The 23,466-nt window shown below is 33.7% G+C and overlaps 1 protein-coding gene across 1 annotated transcript in view; it reads right to left on the bottom strand.

Moving 5' to 3' along the window:
• LOC149424344 (uncharacterized) overlaps positions 1 to 22,826 on the bottom strand; it is a 205,872-nt gene extending 183,046 nt beyond the window's left edge. The window contains exons 1-4 of the mRNA XM_089631060.1: positions 21,881 to 22,826; positions 21,668 to 21,823; positions 21,456 to 21,610; positions 5,340 to 5,499 (exon numbers count right to left, since the gene is read on the bottom strand). Coding sequence (XP_089487186.1) covers positions 5,340 to 5,499; positions 21,456 to 21,610; positions 21,668 to 21,823; positions 21,881 to 22,826 — 1,417 coding nt within the window. The remainder of the gene's footprint in view (positions 1 to 5,339; positions 5,500 to 21,455; positions 21,611 to 21,667; positions 21,824 to 21,880) is intronic.
• Positions 22,827 to 23,466: the final 640 nt, after the last annotated feature.

Below are 23,466 nucleotides of genomic sequence, written 5' to 3'. Positions count from 1 at the left end.
GTATGCCTCTGATGAAATGATTCTTCCATTCGATAAATACCACCCCCCTCTAATAATAAATTACCTCAATACTTATGTTAAGGTAATTGACCCCACGATTGTCAAGCGTAATTTTGAAAAAGCAGATTACCCAAAGATTATAGAATTTTTATCTACTTATAATTGGACTTATGATCTCACTTGTAAAAGCTCAAATTTAAATGAGGCCTTAGAATACTTTTACAATGTAATTTATCAAGCAATCGATAGATTTGTACCCCTACAAAAATATTACACTTCTAAATTCCCTAAATGGTTCGATTCTGAACTAATTAATCTAACGTATGATAAAAAAATTGCCCACAAACGTTATAAAATAAATAGAACGCTAGATAATTATATCGCATTCTCCATTCTGCGTAAAGATTGTACTAGGCAATCGAAAGTATGTTTCAAGAAATACACCAACAATGTTGAAAATTCTATTTTAACAAATATTAATAAATTTTGGAATTACGCTAACTCCTTTCGGAAAAATAACTCTAACTTTCCCGGTACAATGTTTTATGGGAAAAAAGTGGGTCATGACAAAAACGATATTGTAAATTTATTTGCAGATTTCTTCAAGAGTGTATATGTTGAAGACAATGACAACATATTATCTGATAAACCCCAATTTACCGAAAGCTCACTCAACTTGCATAACATCCATGTGGTAGTAGATGATGTTGTGACTTTTATCAAACAGCTGGATAACAGGTCAAATTCGGGGCCAGATATGATTCCCTCAATATTACTTAAAATTTGTATTCATGTTCTAGCTCTTCCTATTACTATAATTTTCAATTTATCCTTATCTACAGGTTGTTTTCCTGAAATTTGGAAAAGTAGCTTTATAACACCTATTTTTAAAAAAGGAGATAAATGTAAAATTGAAAATTATAAACCCATATGTATTATGTCATCACTACCTAAACTTTTAGAAAAGATTATATTAAGTAAAATCATGCATCAAATTAAACCAATTATATCAACATTTCAACATGGTTTTATGCCAGACAGATCTACGTCATCTAACTTATTGCTTTACGAAAATTTTATTTCTAATGCACTGTCCAAGGGTCTTCAAGTTGATACAATTTATACTGACTTTAGCAAAGCCTTTGATACTGTTTCTCATCGCATTTTAATGGAAAAATTAGAACACTTGGGAATAAGCGGCAACTTTCTCGAATGGCTTAGAAGTTACTTATCATACAGAAAATTATCTGTAAAAATTACCTCCACAACTTCTTACACTTTTTTTGCCTTAAGTGGGGTCCCCCAAGGTTCCCACCTAGGACCAATTCTTTTCCTACTATTTATTAATGACATTTCACTAATTTTCCATAATATTCACTTTCTTATATTCGCCGATGATCTAAAGATGTTTAAATCGATCGGTAATTCTTCTGATTGTTTAACTCTACAAATTAGAGAGGCTTTTCAACAATAACTCTTGGGTTTTCCGAGCCCCAGATGCGACAATTTTGCTTGTTGACGAAGCCACCGAGGTGGAAATGGGCCTCATCACTCAAGATGATTTGCATTTGATTCACTCAAGTGAATTTTAATCATTTCAATGCGTTGTTGAAGGGTATATCGTTCCATTTTTATTAATGGCGTAGTTTTATTTTCTTCAAGCCCTCCTGTGTGGAGTTAATATAAGAAAAAAAAAAGTTTCTACTTGTCAAATGTCAAAAAATGACAGCTTCAAAAGTAACATCTACCGAAATAGCGGGCTATTCAAAATAACACCTCTTATTGGAAAACCCTGTATTTCTTTGTCATTTATAAATATATTGTATAGGTGCAAATATTGAATCAACGACTAGAATTAATGTAACATTATTGGTGAGAGGCTTGAATGGCAAGAATGACCCTTAGAAGTGCTATTTGTAATTTTAGAGGGTCAAGTAATGTTTGGAACATCCTCCCCATCCCAAGGATGCATATAAGTTGCTATAATATATGGAATGTTAACATTATAATATTGTCTTTAATCCAAAGTATACACTCGCTGTTGAAATATCCTACACAACATTATCAATAATCTCATTACTCATTACCAAATTGAAAATTATTTATAGAATGTTTTTACTAATTCGCCGGGAGAAAATCCAAACATAAATTTTATAAACCCATTTTTCGCAGTGAGAAATATTTTATTATCTTAATTATAAGATTTACCGTTTGAAGGTGGATTGAATTAAGCTCACCCGATTCCCAGCCCTATTACGCATTTTCTCCCCCCAACACCCCCCTGCCTTAACTTATCCCAGATTAATAATTTAAAATATTACTTTAATTATTCAACTTGTTTTTAGTTTAAAAAATAATTGCGCTGAATGGGTAGCAAGTTTCTTCGCGATAAAATCAATGAACCTTGTCCCAAATAGCAATTTTTACACAATAATGAAAGAATTCACGATTTGACCCAAATTTTACTCGAAATACCTTTTAGCAATTTTGTGAATTTCGTCAACCATTTAATAAACGTAGAAAAATAAGTCGTTTCAGGGAAAGTGCCAATGTTAAGTTAATCAAATAAATAAGTTATTAATCGTAACATAAAATGACAATTTACGAATGTAAATGAAGAAGTTATGCGGTGTTCCATATTCAAGTTTACTGTCTACTTCTGCGGGAAATAATGATGGCAAGTAAGTAAGCTAGTCAAATATTTTAGTCTAACTCCTTGAAAACAAATCCTAAATATCTATCAAACTTTCCAACAGGACAAAGGAAATTTAAAAAGTTTTCGTAGCCGACCGCATTCTTTCCTTGATAACAAATTTTATCAACCACAAAAGTTTATCAATTAAAAAATTCGAAATGAAGCATTATTTCAATAAGGCCAACGAGATTGGATAATAATTACAAAAGCCCATAAGTAAGTACTACTACTTGAATACAGGAGATCAAAGAGGAATTCGTAAATTTTAATATAATAATGCATTCCTTTGTAATGAAAGCTTTACATTCATGAAAGCTTTACAACATAACATATGTTAGCGGAAACTCGCATTCCAGAAATTTAATTTATTAAATTTATTGCCCTGCGGATATATTAAAAACAAAGTTACGGCACCTTTCTAGTAATCACTCAAATAATATGAAGTAATGCAATGCTAAAATTGCGTTTGTTTAGAAGCCAGAAGACGAATTCACCGAATAGCGTTTGTTAGTTACATTAATAAATTGCATTGTTCTGCAAGAGGTCTCAGTCATCATGATTCTTCGTAAAATAATATATTATATCATCTGCCATGGAAAGTTTTGCGGCAAATTGAAAACGAAAAGCCGAAGTCAAAGTTCCGCAAAGAAAACTTTCGACACATCTTTGGTCCATGTTTAAGATTGAATATAAATTAATCAACCCTCAAGACAAATTAAAAAACCCTTAAGAAAAATAACGTTTTGATAACCGAATAAAACTTTCTAAGTGATCACGAAGGTAAAGTAAAACTCTTAGAAAGGATATTATTTGACAGCTTTAAGGAAATAAGGATTCATTTGATTACTGAATTTTCATAATGAAGATACTAATTTTCTCTGGGTTTAGACTATTTAGAGCATAAGATGATTTAAATATTGACATTGTTAAAATATCCATTCAGAATACTTGAAATAGTGCTTGAAATTCGCTCCCAACTTTTGTTTGCACAGTTTCCATTTCCCACCAATTTTTGATGGCCTTCGTGGGAATGGGTTCAAAGGCACTTGACTAGAAAGTTGTAGGTCGCGGGTTCAAATCCCGGGGTGCACAAATACAATTTGACTGTTTTATTTGTGTTATTTCACGATTTAAATTATTAAAAATAATATGTAGTAAATTTTCGGCACTTTACAGAGTGCAAGATACTCCCAGTTTTACCCTGGTGTAAGACCACTGTTCAGAATTTAAACATTTCTTGAATTTCGGCCGTGGTCGATGACCAGATCTGAATAGCCAGGTACTTCCCCAGCTTCTTCTTCACCATATCCTTTCGCTCCCCACTATCTTCAGTCCCACAATTTACCCCAATTTGGATGCCATAGTCTCACTGGCTTCAGATAGTTGACACTCTTGTGAGGTTTTACATAAAAAATATAGAAATGCACTTTATCCGAGCAGTTGAAACTCTTAAGGTAATTTCAGAAAAAATATGCTTATTTTAACGATACATAGATAAACAACATTGATTAATTTACTCTCCATTTAAAAATTATATTTTTACTATCACTAGTGTTTCGCTATAATGCGTCTTTTAATCTTGTTTTTCTCGCCTTTACTTAATAGTCTAATAAGTTAGTCTATGTAGTTGACATTAAACTTAAGAGAAACTCCATATTATCTAACATCATTTAGGTAATGGTTCCGTAAAAGTATCATATGTGAATAAATATTGGTTTCAAATGCTTTTCCATTATTAATTATTGTGTACTTATTTACCTAACGTAGTTCGTAGTACAGTTGACCAAAAAGAATTACTTTATTTATTTATTTTGTAAGAAACAAACAGCTTTTAAATAATATACAATGATAGATATAAATATACAAGTTAACTGAAGTCAAGCCACAGAAGTTTCTTATGTTGAAGTTCATTAGAAATGATGTTTTAGTATCTTAAAATTAATTTGGTGTTAAAGGAAGGGGAGAGGAAGAGGAAAATAGGAAGAGGATAGGAGATGCTGCCGATACATTCCATACTCTCATATTAATAATCGATCGTACGCATTACTTTATATCGATATTTCTTTAGGTTATTACCAAAAATGTCAATGCTGTAAAATTTTGTATTATATTGTGCATATATACGAGGAATTGTAGAATTTTTTCGAATGTTTGTTCTACACAAGGGTAGATAAAATAAATCAGATTGTCGGGTTGATCTAGACGGAATATGAAGATTTCAAGTTCTGGCGAGTCTATACAATTATTAAGGATTTTAAATAATAAAATTTGATCAAAAATTAGACGTCGTGTTTGGAGGGAGTTCAAATTTTGAAATTTAATGGATTCGGTATAATTTGAGAAGTGTAAGTTTAGTTTATAATTTATGTGTTTTAAATTTTTTTTTAAATTCTTTCTATTCTTTCGATATGGGCTTGGTATAAAGGAGTCCAGATCGGTGTACAGTGTTCCAGGTGCGGGTGAATATATGAGGTGTAAAGGGAGAATATAGAGTGTTTATGTTGTGGAAGGGTTTTGCTATGCGAATTATAAATCCCAGAATTTTATTGGCTTTGTTAATGATGTCATCAGTGTGTTGGATAAAGTTTAATTATCAAATAGTAATAGTGTCACCCAAGAAAGTCAAAAAAATTAAAAGACTTACTTGACGAGCTGCCGGTGGCGCTGGAACTCTGGCTGATGGGCTGCGGCCAGGGCGGGGCCCCCTTGAGGGGCGGCCCCCCTGCCCCTGCACCCGGCCCGCCCAGCCCGGCGGGGCCCGCCCAGGCCGTCACGTCGGGCGCCGGCGGAAACGGCTTGTCATCCTGCCAACACAGAGTTCGAACCCATTAATCTCCAATTGTCAGAACAATGACAAATTTAATAACGGTCGTCTAGATTCGGGAAAAAGGCACATTACGAATAAATCATTTGATATTTAAGTTTTCAAAATGTTAGATTTCAATAATAATTTATTTTTTTCTCTTCGCTATCTATATATCTATATAAATAAAAATATGCAAATGTTAGTTTGTTCAAAGTCTTAAATCTCCGAAAGTTCTCCAGTAATTGCTTTGAAATTTTGACACCGCAACGTTGCATTCGCATACGCGTGTGTTTTTATAAACCCAGACTATATAGATATTACCTATGCTTTTTTGAACAGCGCCATCTGTTGGACAAACATGTTTTATTTAAAAAAGCGCCATCTGTAGGACGTAGAAATAACATGCGCTATTGTTTCTCTATTTACACATAAAAAATGAGCCACAGCAACGCGTGACGAGGTACAGCAAGTAATCTAAGTAAAATGAAAGCGCTATTTTTAAGAGGACAGTTAATCTAAACCATTTTCAACAATATTACAGGCAATATATTTACAGGCTCTCCACGGTGGGTTCAAAGATTTTCCGGTAGCTTGATGGTCTGGCAAAGGTTCTGAGATTCAATTCCCGTTCAAGGATTTTTTTCTCTCCAATACTATTAATGTATTAACTATCATTTTGGGTATCGAGGAAAGATTGGTAGAAATTGTCTTGTCAATATCATCAAATAGAGAGTAAAAATGTTTTTTTGAACAGCGATGGGAAATAAAGTTCAGACCCTAAAACACGCGTAGCCAAAGTCAATAGTTTTGTAGAGAATTCTGAAACTCGAGTGGTGCGTGAAAATAGGAATTTTCACAATTTGGATCTCCATTCTCCATGCTCCAATGACCACTCGACGAATTCGTATGTGTTACATGCTCCCTGAATTCACAAAATATCGCGTAATATTTTTTCTGCGAAATTGTGTGTGTTTTTTTTTTTTAATGTGAATCCGTACAAGAATCCCAACTGCTCCCACTAGTGTCGAGCCAGTGATACTATGGCATTCCCAATTGGGGGTATGTTATGAGGCTGAAGGTAGTGGGAAGGGAAGGAGAGTAAGTACCTGGCTATTCATACGTGGTCACCAAACACAGCCAAAGCCATTTCAAGCAACGTTTCAAGTCTGAATGTTAGTCTTACACCAGGGCTATACTGAAAGTTTCTTCTACTCTGGCACTTGCCACAAATATACTATATATTATTTTTAATGTTCGATTTAAATTGATCGATTTTTCATTAAATTAGGCTAATTTTCACTATTCCGCGAATCGGGTTGCAAAGTTACACTACTTACGCTTACTTTATATGTTGAATTCATTCGTATAATATACGATATTGATTATAATCATTACATCAAACGTTTTAGCAGAAATACTCGGAAAAGTGTTCGTGAAATTCGTTCAACATTCCTGAAACTTAGATTGGCAATACCTACGTAAACACATAAAATCAAAAGCATTGATTGATGAGTTCTCTGAACGCACGAATGATTTTGCTGGTAAAGCAAAATTTTGTTTAGGAATTCGATTGATGACCCATGACAGAAGTCATGGTCCAATTAACAAAAAATAAAAATAAATGTTTTGGCGCGACGGTCATTGGAGAAAATCGAAATGAAAGCAGTATGATAATTTAACTGAACAAGCATTAATATAGAACTTTGTCTTAAAACAACATTCTTAACATAAAAATATAATATCTGAAAAATGTCTACCTTTTGGCTATAAATATGGCTATTTTTTAATGATAAACTAATGTTTATAAGACAAGATTTTTATACATAACACAAAGGATAATAAATTATTATAAGCAATAATTAGTCGCCTCTAAAGCCTAGTGGGAAATTTAGCACTAACAAAGCCTTTCATAAAAAAATAAAGTTGGTTGTTTACAGGTGAAAAAAAAATAATAAGCGGTAATTGTTGATTGAAGTACTAGTACATATTGAATTCTTTAGCGGGTTGGAAATAAGCCGACGAGGCTTAGTGGTTCAGAGCGTATGCCGGACATCAGAAGGCGCGGGTTCAATTCCCGTCGGCGGCATTTATTTTGACTCGGGAGATATTTTCAATTTGTATTGATATTACAGGCGACTAATTGTTGCTTATAATAATTTATAAATATGGCTAGTTACGGGTTGCAGTGGTGTGCACAGAAATTAAAATAATTACATTGAACCAGGAGAACGCATTGTCTCAAGAGTGGTCAGTGATTTTTTAATGCTTTTTCAACAATCCAACCACTCATTTCACTTGCTCATAAAATAATAGTAATGAAAAGGCGATTTTAGAAGCAAAAGTAACTAGACATATACTATTAATTACCATACTTTTACCGCAGTAGGTTTGGTTTATTGTGACTACGAGTAACGGCCCTGAAATACTAAATTAGCTTAGCCCCTGAGAGCCCGGTTAAATGCCACCAATTAAAATTGCACTTGAAATAGATTTAGCGGTTGTTTAGTGACCAGAACTGAATAGCCAGATAAGTAGAAACTTGTTAACTTTTCCTATCTGCTATACCTCCTCATTTCTTACAGCATTATAACATATCTCACTTTGGAATATCATAGTTCCAATGGTTTCAAGAAGTTGAAACACACGTGCAGTATTCACAATTTTAAAAATAAGGAATGTACGTGATATATACGTGATATATCCGTGATATATATTATACATATGTGATCTATCCGGGACGACCCGTGATATATACGTGATAATCCGTGATATATAAATGGTAATACGTGATATATACATGATATATACGTGATATACATGACATATACGTGATAATACCTGATATATATATATGTGAAAATACGTGATATATATATGTGATAATACCTGAAATATACGTCTCAAAATATATAAAAAAGTACAGTTTTATCAGTTAGTTACCGAGAAACATTATTTTATGGGTTCACGCTACTGATGTAAAGGTAAATCTATTTTTACCTACAAGGAAATGTGGAATAAAATCTACGGAGGAGTTTTTTAAGGGCGGTGAGTTTATTCACAACACCAACGGTTTATAAAATTTTTTCATCATACTCGTATCATGTACTGTCGGAGATTATTTATTATTTATTATTTACATCTAGGAAACAAATACTACGATGTTGTTGATATATTTAGTACATCAATTTCAATATATAAGCATACCCTTTTGAAGTTTTTTTCATCAAGTAGTGGAATATTTTAATAAAGGTATTTATATTGATTTGACTAACATATAATAATTTTGTCAACTGAAACAGAAAAAAATATTTTGGATTTTTTATGTTTTGTGCCTGCATGCTGTGTAGATCAAGTTCAGTGATATTTTGACTTTATATTTATTTTTCTGCAATTGTTTTAAATAGTCGTTTCATGCACTATTTTCATATACAATTTCGTAAATATTTTTATATATATGTATGTAAAAGCCTTAATAGGCGTGAAATAAATAAATATAAAATTTTCCATCATACTCGTATCATGTACTGTCGGAATATAAAATTTTCCATCATACTCGTATCATGTATTTTCGGAATATAAAAGAGCAACCTTCAGTTTAATAAAACGACTCTTTCGGAATCTTCACTGGTTAATAAAACGACCTACGATGTAAACTCAAATATTCAAATGACAGCAAATATTCATTACACATTATTCCTGAAGGCTAGGCAGAGAGGATATACAACTCTACCACGAAACATGCTCCTTGGTTTATTCACATTCATGAATTGTTTCATAAATACTCTTATGTTATTCTGATGCTACCCGACACAAGTAATAATTGACTTGTTATGTCTTTCTCTTGTGTCCCCAACTTCTGCCATTCACTATCGCGTCGTATAAAATGAACTTGTTTGTTGCATCCCAAACAGGGGATAAAACCAAAACCTCCTATATCACAAGGCTAGGACACTGAATCAAATCAGCCTCCTAACTTTTATGAGAACCTCCAAATTTTTTTTTTGTTTTAAATTAACTAAAACATTTTAAGATTTTTTTAAATAAATAAGAATAAAGTGAAAAAAAAATTTTTTTTTCTAAAAATTACTTATAAGTTAGGAGGCTGCTTTGAATGATTGCCCCGGCCTTGGGATCTATGAGGTTTTGATAAAACACGATCAATACACAGCTAAGTGGAAAACAATTTTTCAAGGATTACGATGTACCCATGTATTCCTTGTTTACGTTCGATATAATCTACCAGGATTATCCAGATATTAGACGATATTGCTTAAAATACGTACAAAACATGCATTTGTACGTATTTTACCAGATTTTGAAAGTGGAGTAAACTTGTTGGAACTTAATGTAAATTATGTAAGTTTAATCAAATTAAATAAAATTTATTTAGGTCAGTGATTTTATAATGGCTAGAAAAATAAAATGAAGACCTGGGTGTTATTAATCATTGACTTTCGTAGTAAATTTGAAAGTAAGTCAAAGTTTAAATATTTCGTAAAATTAAAATTTAATTAACTTCGTGACGTGAATTTTTAACATTGTCGTCTTAAAACATTAAACTTCGGTTTCCACTTCAACGAAATCGTGTTTAGAGAGGAATTTGTTTAATTAACTTTTATTAATTATAATAGTTATTACAAACAAGCGATTCGTAAAAATGATTCACAGTCATGGAAAAAAAATATTTATCTACAAAACAAGTAAGCAAAAAGTTATCGAAAAATAGTTTTTTTACAATTCCCCATAAAATATTAGTCATTCAGAATATATCGAGAACACGTGTTTTTTTCCCAATAATATCAGTACGTCAATATCAATATTTGTATGAGCACGTGTTCCGCCGTCCTCATAAAACATTCGCATTTAACTGAATAGAAAGACCTGAATAACCAGGTATTTCCCTACAGTCATCCCCCCCCTACTACCTTCAGTCTCACAACACTCATATGGGGTGCCATAGTCTCTTTGGTTAAAGGCCTGCAGTCCCGTTTTTAACAGAAAAACGAATAATTTGACCAGATATTTTATAAATTATCAGTAAGTTTTCTTCGTGTTTGTGGTTTCAAGAAAAAAATAAGCGAGAATATAATAATTATAGTGTTAATGAAGTACATTTATAAAGATTGTTTTCGATATTACGAAAAAAACTGATGTCTAATATATTTATTTGTTCTTGAAAATGTTAAGTAGAAGGGCAGCAAGGTCCTTTTCACATAAAACTTAAGATTGAATTGGAGGCCTAAATTTTTTTCCAATCTTAATAATTATTGTTTATATCAAAAGTTTTGGTAAATGTTTATTTATTCGTATTCAAAATTATTAAATATACGTCATTACATATTTTTTTTTTATCATTTTCAAGATACGTTGACAACTTTTTGTGAGTTAATGGTAATTATAAAAAAAAATCTTTGCCCAAAATTATCATTTTTATTTATTTAGGAAACAAACAGTCATACACTTAAGGATAATAATAATAATAATAACAAGTTTATTCCGGAATGTGTGGAGGTTTGTGCAATCCACACATCCCATAAAATATAAACAACAATACTACATTATTATACAATAATAAGAACGACATCAAAAAAAGACGTTAAGCATTAGATTGACGGGGAGAAAAACATTCTCCAGTGCGCTGCGATGCTCGAGTCTGGACTCTGTCAAAATTCCATGATAAGGGGTTGTTTGTCTTCTGCCTTGAACCTTGGTTTTTATTAGAGTGGTTCGAGGGGGTTTCAATTATGGGGGCCAATATCTTTCTACAGCGCTCTTCGATGCTCGACCCTGAAGACATACGGGATTCAATGATAAAGAAATTTCTGGAGTTGCTGATCCTTCCCCTCAGTCCTCCCACCCTGTTTCTTATTAGAGCTGCAAATCCGGGAACTCGCCCTTCCGTGATCATTGAATTGCCACTGCAGTGCCTGGGAAGTCCGAACATCATACGGTATGCATTGTTGTATTGCACCCGAAGACTTTCCATGGTTCTCTATTTCATATTTGTTTCAAGTGCAAATCTTAAGGAGAATTCGTAGTCCCCTTATTGACGGTGCCACCAACACTATATCGTCTGCATAACTCAAGTTGTTGATGCATTGTCCTCCGATATGGCAGCTTACCCCAGCATTGTTTAACCTATAAGTTAGTTCATCCATGTACATGTTAAACGATACTGGGGACAAACATCTCCTTGTCTGACCCAACGTGAAGGGACCCCACAAAAGGGATCTGAAAAACCATCTTTCCATTTCACGAGGTTTTCCTGTTGACGGTGCCATGTGTCGAGAATTCGAAGTATTTTCCATGGTAGACCTCTTTCGTTAAGTTTAGTCCATAATATTGGGTGGTAGATTATTCTAGAGTCCGTTTTACGCAGAATATGTCCATGTGTGACTCCATGAAGCACTCTCTTTTAAAACCCATCTGATTGTATTTTGTTTTCAGTTGGGGTCCGACTTGGTCTAAGAGAACCCGTTCAAATATTCTAGCGATGGTGGTGGCGACGGATATTGGTCTGTAGTTTTCCTGTAAAGTTATGTCTGACAGTTTACAATTTATTTTCCGTATTATAATTGTCTTTGTCCTATCTTTGGGTAGATAACCACTCTTTATGATGTCGGTGAACAGTATTGCCATTAGTTTCAAAATCGCTACCCCTGCATTTTTGACGTGTTCGGTGCTTAAGCCATCATAAACAACAAACATTTATATGTTTTAGACCAATAACTTTCCATTAAATTAAATGTTGATTTAGTGTTTGTGCACATAATACACAATAAACATTTTAAAGAAGAACGCAATATTATAAACAAGTTTAGGAATTCAGTTTTCGCATGATTATACTATTCTAAACAATAAAATATACTATGGATACTGATTTTCACAAAGTAAAAGTATTTTAAGTATAGGGTATTTCACTGTTATTATATATTCTAAAGAAAAGAGAAAAAAAAGTGGGTGTGTCAAGCCTACGCAAGACAGAAGTGAAACTTCTAGTATTCCTCTCTCTCTATTTTCATTTCATCATCTCTATTTTCTCTCTTAGGTTAGTTTGAAAATTAGAGGTTAAATAATTCAACGACGAAGCATGGATTTGCTTTTTCTAATATTTTCTTATAGATGAATGACGTTCGATTAATGTATAGTTCCAAAAATTTTCAATTTATTCACAAGTATACAATATTACATAAATAACAATATTACAATTAAAAATTACAAAGAAATTACAATGACAATTTACCAATCATGTGCCATTTTCATTGTCAATTTCATGAATATCATTTCCTAATGTCGTGATAATTGGGTTATGGTAACTAAAGTGCGAGATATATACATGAGCACTTAAATCCTTAATGAATCGTGCAAAAACTGCATCGATTGTTGTCCCGTGTCGGGAGAGAACGTTCGTGAGCGGCTCCCCCACCTCAACAAGCGCATATGGTGAGAGAGGGACAGTGAACGGTGAGCGGTGGTGGGGGTACCCGCATTTTCGTGTCGATCCTGACTCGGTTTTACTCCGTCCCCGAAAATTCATTACGCGCCTAAAGAAGTTTCACTTCAAAAAAGCGATAATTATCGTATTTATATGTACTTTTATGTTGACGAATGTATTTTCTATAACGCCATAAAGTGTGCCATTTTCGATTTGTCGTTAAAACGACATGTTCGTTTTTCTTAGTGAATTCGGCGGCGTTGACGTCACACCGGGCGATGTTGGTGACAGCCGTCTTACCAGAAATTGGCAGTTTCTATGTCATACTGACGTTGTAACCAACTGGAACGGTTTCAAAATATGCGATATTTGGTTTTTAAAATCGATAATTATGAATGAAAATATTAAAATTACATATAAGTACGATAGTCATAAACACAAAAAATTAAAATTTAAATCTTCCACACATTTCTAATTATAGTCGTATTTTTTGAAAATACCCCATTTAGTGTTTTATATGATTTCAAGTAACAGTTACTGATCAACTCATAATTCAAGTTACTAATTTATGAATTGAGAATTACTAATATTCAAGTTACCAATCAATTCATAATTTCAAGTTTAGTTATCATCATTACTTTTGTCGACATTATTTATTTAGTTTTATTATGGATAAAAATAAATATTGGAAGTCATCGTTAAAAAGATTGCAAATTCGCTGACATCAATCACTTGAGTAAATGTTTTTTATGATACATGTTATTAGGTAGTTCTGAATTTATTTTATTTAACTATGTAAATGAAATTAAATTTAAAAAAATAAACCTTGTAGAGAAATAATTTTTTGGGTCAAATTATTAAATTTATCTACGACAAATTTATGTTCCCACGAAAATTAGTTGTCGTAATTAAAATTTAAGACCATCAAAATTAAACTTTTTTTTAACATTTCATGTATTTTAATTTGATACTTGATTATATTTACATAGTAGAAGGGCAACATTATTTTTATAAATTGCCTCTAAAATTGTGAAAATCATTATTTTATTGGACTATATTTTATAAACTGACATTCAAATAAATAAAGGAGCACATATCCATAACAAATATTAGTATGAAGTACACCTTATTTATGTTGTTTGTTTTTGGGGTGTTATGCCGTGTTGCGCTAACTCCTTCTTTAGCCGACGTTTCGGACAGCGTTGCAGTGTCCATCATCAGGGCAGATCCGGTAGATCCGAAGATGTGACATCTGACATGACATGTCACATCTTCGGATCTACCGGATCTGCCCTGATGATGGACACTGCAACGCTGTCCGAAACGTCGGCTAAAGAAGGAGTTAGCGCAACACGGCATAACACCCCAAAAACAAATAACAAAAATGCTTTTGACCGTGAAATCTAAAAACTTACCTACACCTTATTTAGTTTGGTCAAGTATTTTCACTTCAAATCTAAATTTATGTTGTGCTTTAAAAAAGCTGCTCAGCCATTCCTTTAAGGATTTTTTAAAATTTCCTACTTCCGAAAATAGAAAACTGTTTGTTGATAAGTACGTAGTGCTTCCATAAAAGAAGCACACATAATTGAAAGAGTAAAAAATAAACCTTATTAAAATAGTGGGTGGGTACGGGTAAGCCGCTCCGAGAACCAACACCTATGCCATAGGTCACTCCAAGAGCTTCACAACGTTTGGTGACTTAGCAGGGGTGCCCGGTTTCATGATGTGGCTGCTCACCTAGTACGCGTTCGGCCGGATCTGGAAAGGCTGGTTGAGGGAGACATTTTAACCTCTCCAACAGGACTCTCGACCGGGAGGGATAGTCTCGTATGTCCACTGACACACTGACCTAGATTCCTGCCTACCCCTCATACATTTTCCTTCCAAGAACTTCCTTTTCTTTCTTTCCTTAAAAAGTCTTCTACACAACCTACAGGCCCTGAAGAAAATTAGTTTCCTCAGTGCCCCCTCTGTGGAGCTATTCTAAAAAAAGTGGTGGAAATATCAACTGAAAAGTAGCCAAAATTAAAATAAAGAAACAATAAGTTTACAGTCCCGTGATTTGTTTACCAATATATTGCGCGTAAAACGAATATGATTTCAAACAGCTTTGACTTGTTAAAATACCCACAAAAAAACGACACAAATTAATGTTCATCATATCACGTAAAATATGGGTTAAATAAGGGTTTTAAATTTTTTGTCGGTTTCATTAATGGGTACTTTAACAGTACAACGAAAAGAAATCTATGAGTTTATTTATTATACAAACCGAGTTAATATTTCAATGTCAACACACCACATAAATATTAAAGTAACAATAGTGGCTGGAAATCGTCCTTTTTACAAAGTAAAACTTGGAATGTTAGAGCTTCATAAATGGAAAAGAATTCTTAAGTTTTTTTAGTGAGTGCGTTTACGTATTTATTATATATACCCAGGGCCGGTCAAACGGCGCCGGGTGAGAAAAAATTTGGCGCCACTTGGAAAAACCAGTAGATTCCTAGGTAGGTGATAACTTTAATCAATAATATTCTATGATTTGTATTTTTTCGAAGCGCCGTTTTCGTGTAATCTCAAGGGCAATGTGTTAGGATTATTAGCTGTTAGTTATTATCAGCGCCTTGGCGCCTTGGCAATTCGGCGCACGAAGCGGACTGCTCCAATTGCGCCCTCATAGTGCCGGCCCTGATTATATCTAACTAATGTGTTTTTGACGTTCAAATAGATTTTCACAGGAAAAAGGCTTGATTTTGTCGACTCAACGAACTATTACCTAATTACGTCAATTTATGTAGGGGTTTGAACAGGGGGTATTATAATACGGTTCCATGCTAACTCAACACAGTGACTATTCTACTACTTTTAAAAAGTGATATGAAGTCATTAAAAACGATGAAAAAAAATTTTTTTTTGACCTAACCTAACCTTCTTAACCCAGTTAATAAAGTTTTTGTTTCATCACTTTCCATGACTTTATATAACTTTTTAAAGATGTGATGAATTATCATTTTGATGATTTATCCGGTCACCTTATAATACATATGGTTTTTGAATACATTAATTTTTGGGTTATTTTAAAATCAAAATTTGATGAAAATATTTACCTTTGGCAAACTTCGAACGATGTGGAAAAATGTGATTTTTTTTGTATGTCCTGGGCATTTATTAAATAGAAATTTCATTTTGTTTTGAAGAGTTTTAAATAGCAAATTAATAAAAATGAAGTACCAAACTTACACGTGAATAAAATTCTTCAAACAAAACTTTCCAGATTCTTTAAATAATATTGGGCTAAACATTAACCTTATGAACAAGGTGGCATAAACTCGATTTCCCAAGGCAGTAACTTAGTTTGTAAATAAAAAATATTATTGTAAAACGATTAATCTGAGAAGTACGCGGATTATCAATGCGTTCTGCTTCTGTTAAATTCACAAATTAATGTCAAGATGATATACGCAATTTGCAAAAATGAGAGCATCTTCAGGTAGGGTGAGTAATATTATAGTTATTTTGTAATAGTTGATATTTATAAGAAATACATATTATATATGCACATTTAATTAAGTAACGGAAATTTTTGTCAATATGAAATATATGTCGTTAACAAAGCTGATCGGTTTGTTTTTGTTTGTCTTAAAATCCGTTAATTGAAAAAAAAACGCGATAATTTTTTTTAGATTTGGATTTAATAGGTACTAAGAGTTAATTAGTTAAATTTAATAAGTATTTAGATTTAATAGTTACTAATTCATTTCGATCTATTGTAATTTAAAACATCCATTGAATCAACCACTTTTTATCTATGTGCATTTAAAAAATAATTAAATGGTTGACTTTAGTTTGAAAACGTTTCACTAGAAATAAATGGAGGCCAAGAAATTAGAAATATTCGTTATTCGGCATTCAATTTGGGAGGCGTTCTTGGGTACCGTCGCCCCGGGAACCATTTATGATATAACAAGTAGTTCTCTACTTTTGGTGATTTAGCAGGAGTACCTGGGTTAATCGGGTGAGTTGTGTTTAGGATATTCCTGCAGATCGGGAGAGGCTGGCTTGGAGAAAACCCTTTGACCTCTCCAACTGGATCCATAGCCTTGCGACGCAGCGGGAGGAATAGATTAATACGTCAGTTACTCCTGGACATACTGATCCCTAGATTCCTACCTACCCATCATGCCTTTTCTTTTCCAGAACTTCCTCTCTTTTCTTTCATTAAAATGACCCATCATACAGAATCCCCAAGATGACATAGGCTCTGAGAAAATAATTTTCTCCAGAGCCTTCTGTGTAAAAAAAGCAAATTTTTGTACTTAAATTATCTATTGTGGTTTTAAAATTATCAGTAAATTATTAGATTAGTTTTTTTCATTTAAATATAACAAAAAACACGACTTAAAAAGAATGCAAACTTTAAAAACAAAAACAAAAAAGAATTTTTACAATTCTAAAATTCCCACGAGCAAGAATTAGTAAAATCATTGTCCCATCGAAAATGTTTAAACGTACCTCCAGGAATTCCGAGAATTCACTAAAACCTACATAGGATAGGAATGAGTCCGACCATTCTGCCACCGGAGTTAGGCAAGTCTGAATGATCAAGGTAAAATTACACTCTGTTAACCCAATTAAATGGTCAATTACTCATCCCCGCTTTGCAAATGAAATATACGCTTTTTTTATCGGACCATTCCTCCTCGAATTCACCAGTTACGAAATTAATCCTTAAAAATATGCTGCGTTATCCCATGAGATTGATGTAGGTAGCTTCTCGTGAGTGCCGAACACCAACTATGGCCGTATAAACTCATGATTTATGGCCAGAAACAAAACTCACCCCATTCGTTGCCCAAATGAACAAATTAAACTCAAAGGATCAAACAAAGTTTCGGGAAATCTTTGTGCATTTATGGAAATGTTTCATATTTGATAAATATTAATGAAAGCATGCACGGAGAAAAATTAACCATTAAAAAGTGATAGCATGCCAATTTCCTGATAATATTTCCATGTCATTGCGAATATATCAAGAACATGTGTTTTTTTCATAATATAATTTCCTAATTTGAAAAAAATATCATAAAACTTAGAAGATATAGGTCTTTCTGACATAGCCGTTAACCTATTCAAAGAATATCTCCAGGAAAGAAATCAGGTAACAAAAGTTGAAAACTCAGTATCAGAACCGACAGAAAACAATCTAGGTATTCCGCAAGGGTCAATATTAGGCAGAGGTGGCTCTAGGAATCCAGAAGTGGAAGGTAAATTGAAAAAAAAATTATATAAAATAATCACTATTTATATAGCTAGTTATAGGCTGATATTTTTACACATCTCCCTCTAATATCTTAATAATCTTAGGTCGTAAATACCTCCATCTTACCGCGGTCATGTCCGAAAACCCATTTTTTTATGATAGTAAGCATACGTCCGACATAATAGTGTTTACCTCCTTTGTATCTATAGCAAAGAGAAAAAAAAGAGATGGTTTTAGGACGAAATTTATAGTGACCCACGGTAGGTATATTCAATAGCTTCTCATTTGGATGCTAGATAGCACTGGAACGAATAGAAAAAATGTACGAATCTGCACGAATATTAAAACTTTATTAATAATCGGGTAGTTTGTTTAACCCCTTTTAATATTAATACTATTGCAGCATATTTTTGGGAGGTCATTGGCCAAATGACCCCCATAAAAGAGCCCCCACTAGTATTAGACCAAATTTTATTAATAATTGATATAATTAAAACCATAAAACATTGCAAAATTAGACTATTTGCGAACGATACGTTGATCTATGTATCATGTGAAAAGTACATTGACGTAATAAATAACATAAATAAATGCCTACAAAATATTTTAAAGTGGCTAAAAATCAATAAGTTGAAACTGAATGTACAAAAAATAAAATAAATGGAAATAGGAAATAAAATGCATAACGTAGTGTTAAATGTGGCAATTAATTATGAAAAATAGAAATCAAATATCTAGGTGTAATATTGGATTCAAAACCAAATTTTACAGCAAATATTGAATATGTGCTGAAGAAAGTATCAAAAGAGGTAAGCTTTCTTACAAGACTGAGAAATAAAATAAAGTAAAAACACTACAGAGCTCATTTTCAAAGCAATAATTGCTCCACATTTAGATTACTACTCCTTGGCCAGCGAAGGAAACCTGAACAAGCTGGAAGTTATTCAAAATAGAGCACTGAGATGTATACTAAGGAAAGGAAATAGCAAAGGTTAATCAAATGAGAGAGGAGCTGAATTGGATTCCAATAATAAAGAGACTGATGTATAATGTGTTATTTTTTTATAAATAAAATTATGAGTAACCAAATGCCTAAATACCTTAAGAATGAAATAGTATTTAAGAAAATAATTTATAATTATGAAACAAGAAATGTTAATAGAATTAGATTGACGCATACGAGAAAAACAGAATCACAGAATTGTACAAAGGATTAAAGATGTATGATGAAATGTCTGAAAGTCTAAAGAATGAATGTATTTAATGAAAATGTCATATTTAATGCAAAATATTATAATAAATAACTATATGTAACCATTTACATTTTAGTTTATGTACATAAATTGTTAAATGAAAAAACTCAACATACAATAAAAAAATATATGACGGAATGCGAAAATATCAGTACGTAAATATCAATATCAGTTTTTGTATGAACACGTGTTCCGTCGTCCTCATAAAACATTCGCTTTTAACTGACACTTTCTTAAGAAATCTGTAAATTCATTCGTTAAAGGATTTTTAATAAATTAACAATATTTTATATCAGTACGTTTTGTATGTGTAAAAAAACGAGTAGCATAGTTATTTTAAAATTAATTTTAGAACGAAAACCGATTTTAAATTAATAAAAAAACGATTTCAAATTAATAAAAAAAAGATTATAAATTAATAAAATAAAACCGATCAACCGTAACACAATAATAATATAACTCGAAAATAAGGCTATTTTAACCCTTTTTTCGTTTTGTTTTAATTTAAATATAAAATCTAGCTATTTTCCACGGGTTTAAAAATTTTGTCATTACGAATGTTTTAAATGTAGGTATTTTTAGAAATGTGGTAATCTATAACGAAATTTCATTGCAAGCAAAGAAAATGGAACGCCACAAACATTATTTACCTAAAACATATTAAATTGGCGTATAGGTTCACTATACTTCATTAGCATGCATACATTGCATACTCTTCTGTTTTTTAAACTCTTGATAGACCCAGACTCAAGTAATTAGTTCACTAGAATTTATCCACTTACGCGTCATTTCCCCCCTATTCACTACAGACACTCGATTCCGATTTAAATGTCCAAACCGTCTAAGCGCCCCTTTCATAATTTTTAAAACTACTTTTACATTTTTTAATGGTTTCCTCGCCGGTAATTATATGGTTTAATTAAATTTTTGCCAACGCTTGTTTTAAAGAGAGATATTTGTTTTATTACCTTAATGAGCATACATTTTATTTTACGGTATGAGAACGCCGCAACGCTTTGTAAGTTGTTAGGGCTAGAAAACTTTTGATACAATAACAAATACAGTGTGAGAATTTTTTGGTCACAATATGGGACTTCATTTTATTTCTCTGAAATGTTGGAAAAAGCAGGTTTAAGGGTCTTGGCGATTTATTATATCCCTGAAGGGGGACGTAGCGATAACTACCACTTCCATTAAATAAATTCGCCTTACAATACGACCGGACAAATGATTGGTGGCGTAACCTCTTCGACGCAATGAAAGGTCATAATAACTTTCGAAGGGTAAGGTTTGAAATGGGAAGCATTCTAAAGTAAATGGTTACTATAAAAAATATTATTTCTTTTATCTTCGTTTTACCCAAATGCTCCCATATATAATTACACGAACATGCTACCGTTTGAATACCGCAGAAAAATCCCAACTGCTCCCAACCGTCTGGAGCCAGTGAGACTATGGCAACCCCAGTTGGGAAATGTTGCGAGACTGACGGTAGTGGGGTGAGAAGGGACAGGAAGAAGAAGAAGGCGGGGAAGTACCTGGCTATACAGATCAGGTCACGAAACACGTCTGAAGCCATTTCAAGTAACATTTAAATTCTAAATGGTTGTCTTACACGAGGGCGATACTGAGAGTATCTTCCACTCTGGAACGTGCTGCAAATGTACTAAATATTATTATGAATTAATAAATTGTGAAATAACATAAATTAAACAATTAATATTGAAATGCATTAAACATATGGTTATAAATCATTACTTTTAATCGTGAACAATAATTGTAAAATTTAGTGTGAAAGATATGAAAAGGGCTTTTGTTCATACTCGTACGTCAAAACAAATATTTTCCAGAATTTTGAATAGATTCACCAAAAGATAAGACAAGTTGAGCAGTTAATCCCTTTCAGCAGGTATTCATGCCGACAGAAGTATTCAACACAAAGATAATATTACATAATCAGACAACACGCATGTTTGGCTGTGGTTACTTTGTACATAGTTTACCTGCAAATGGAAATAGGATCCCGGGCATTTGTTGTCGTGACTTCTCGTGTGATTGTCGCATAGACAATGGTGGTAGCCCGCTAAATCCTGTTTCGTCTCCAGCATTATCATATCACATTCTGTTTCATCACCTCGTTTGAATGTCCGGACCTCCGCTTGCCGCCCGCCGCCGACGCCAACCCCCAGCACCCCACTTCCGCCCACGATACTACTACCCCCGCACACGTGGTTCCCTTCCATTGTCTCCACTGTTGACTCCCTCCCGTCGTAATTCGAATAAACAATCGGTTCAGTAGACATAGAATAATTCGATAATATTCTATCCTTCCACAGATCGCTCGAAGACATTATCTTTCGAGGAGGTATTTCTATTTGCGAACAGAACCTGTCGATATATCTGTCATCTAACGTGACGTTAATGGAACTAACGTTCAATGGATTTTTTCTGTGAACGCCGGTTGTCTCGCTTTTGCATCCTTTGCTCGGAAGTTGAAAATTGGTATTCATGAGCGAAGATGTTCTCATATCCGGAGAGTAATCGAATTCGCCTGGAACGTCAATATTTACAAAATCGCTCTGCGGAATAGTGTTGAAATTTGAAGAAGAAAAAATACAATTTGCGTTAATTCCCCGGTCCGACAATTTAAGGTGCCTGACCAAGCTATCAGATTTTCGTTGTGGAAAATCTAGAGGTAATTCACTCAGCGGGACACCGTGATTGTTTTTTTTCGTTCCGTTATCGCCTCCGATTTTTTTCAAAGATGATAAATTTCGTTTTATTTTCTTGACGAAAGAAGAGCTCGGATTCGCGTACGGGATATGCCTGGGAATAAAACTGGCGACACTTTTCGTCTTGACGTGTTTGCGATCCAGACTGCGGTGGTAGGAGTTATTGGTCTTGAGGTAAGAGTGTCTGTTGCTTAAATTTTCGAAATCGCTGATTAATTTCTCGCGAGTCTTGGGGATGTCTTGAAGAAAGGAATCTCGTTCCGAGTTGCAGTTGCAAAGGAGGTCTATGCTATTTTCTGTCTCGAATGGTTTGTTCCAGAACTGTTGACAGTTGTATCCCGAGGAGTGTCCGCAGGCCTCGCAGGCCTCGCCCAGGACTCGCCCAACGAGTAGCTCCTCGCTGGTGTTCCTGACGAAGGAGTCACTGTAGGTGCGGGGGCGCGTGCCCAGTGCGGGCCCCAGCTCCCCGGGGCCCCAACACTCCCCAGCAGCGCTCTGCATGTCCTGCTCCTGGCTGACCTCATCCACCATGGTGGCGACATCTCGATTCACTTGTATAACGCGCGGCGACTGACGACCTATCTTATTTGGATCCTTACTTTTTTTGATGGCCGTTGGCGATGGCCTCTTTGAATGATGCATTTTAAATCATTTAGGGGTCCTCTGTTACCACTTAACCGAAAATAGACCGCCTACTAAAATATTCAATTTAACTAATTTTCAAACAGCAAAACATAAAAATAGGTCAACAAAATATAAAATTAAACAAATGTTTTAAATCTCTGATTATGTTTTCAATAACTTTATTTGCCAGCTTTCGAGATGCTTTATGCTTATCATTAAATATTTACTCTATGGGAATATTATTAAATTGACGAGAGCGGCACTTCAAAACATCAAACAACACATTTTGTGCAACTAAAAAATAAAGTTACTTGCTAAATAAATTATTCACGAACATCACCAAAAATAATAAACTTGTGATCACCACACTCCCACATGCGGCGATTCTTAATACAATATTAGGAAGAGTTTCTGAACAAAGTTACGAAGTATTAAACCGGAGACTGGAGTATGAAAGCAACACCGCGGTTGAAAGCGTCCGCTCGCAACGAGACTGAGTTCAGTACTAATCAAATCCATACTCCGTTCTGGCTACGGGTTCGTAGCGGCGCGGCGTAGAGCCGGTACTCCCGCCATTTCAAACAAACGCCGTAGCGAACGGAGTCTATAACAAACGGACGAATATCTTATTTCCCCGGGAAAAAAAAGACGATATCTC

Source organism: Hesperophylax consimilis, chromosome 4 (assembly GCF_061612785.1).
Source record: "Hesperophylax consimilis isolate HC1 chromosome 4, BYU_Hcon_1.0, whole genome shotgun sequence".
Taxonomy (NCBI): Eukaryota; Metazoa; Arthropoda; class Insecta; order Trichoptera; family Limnephilidae; genus Hesperophylax; species Hesperophylax consimilis.
This window is presented reverse-complemented; position numbering and strand designations above follow the sequence as displayed.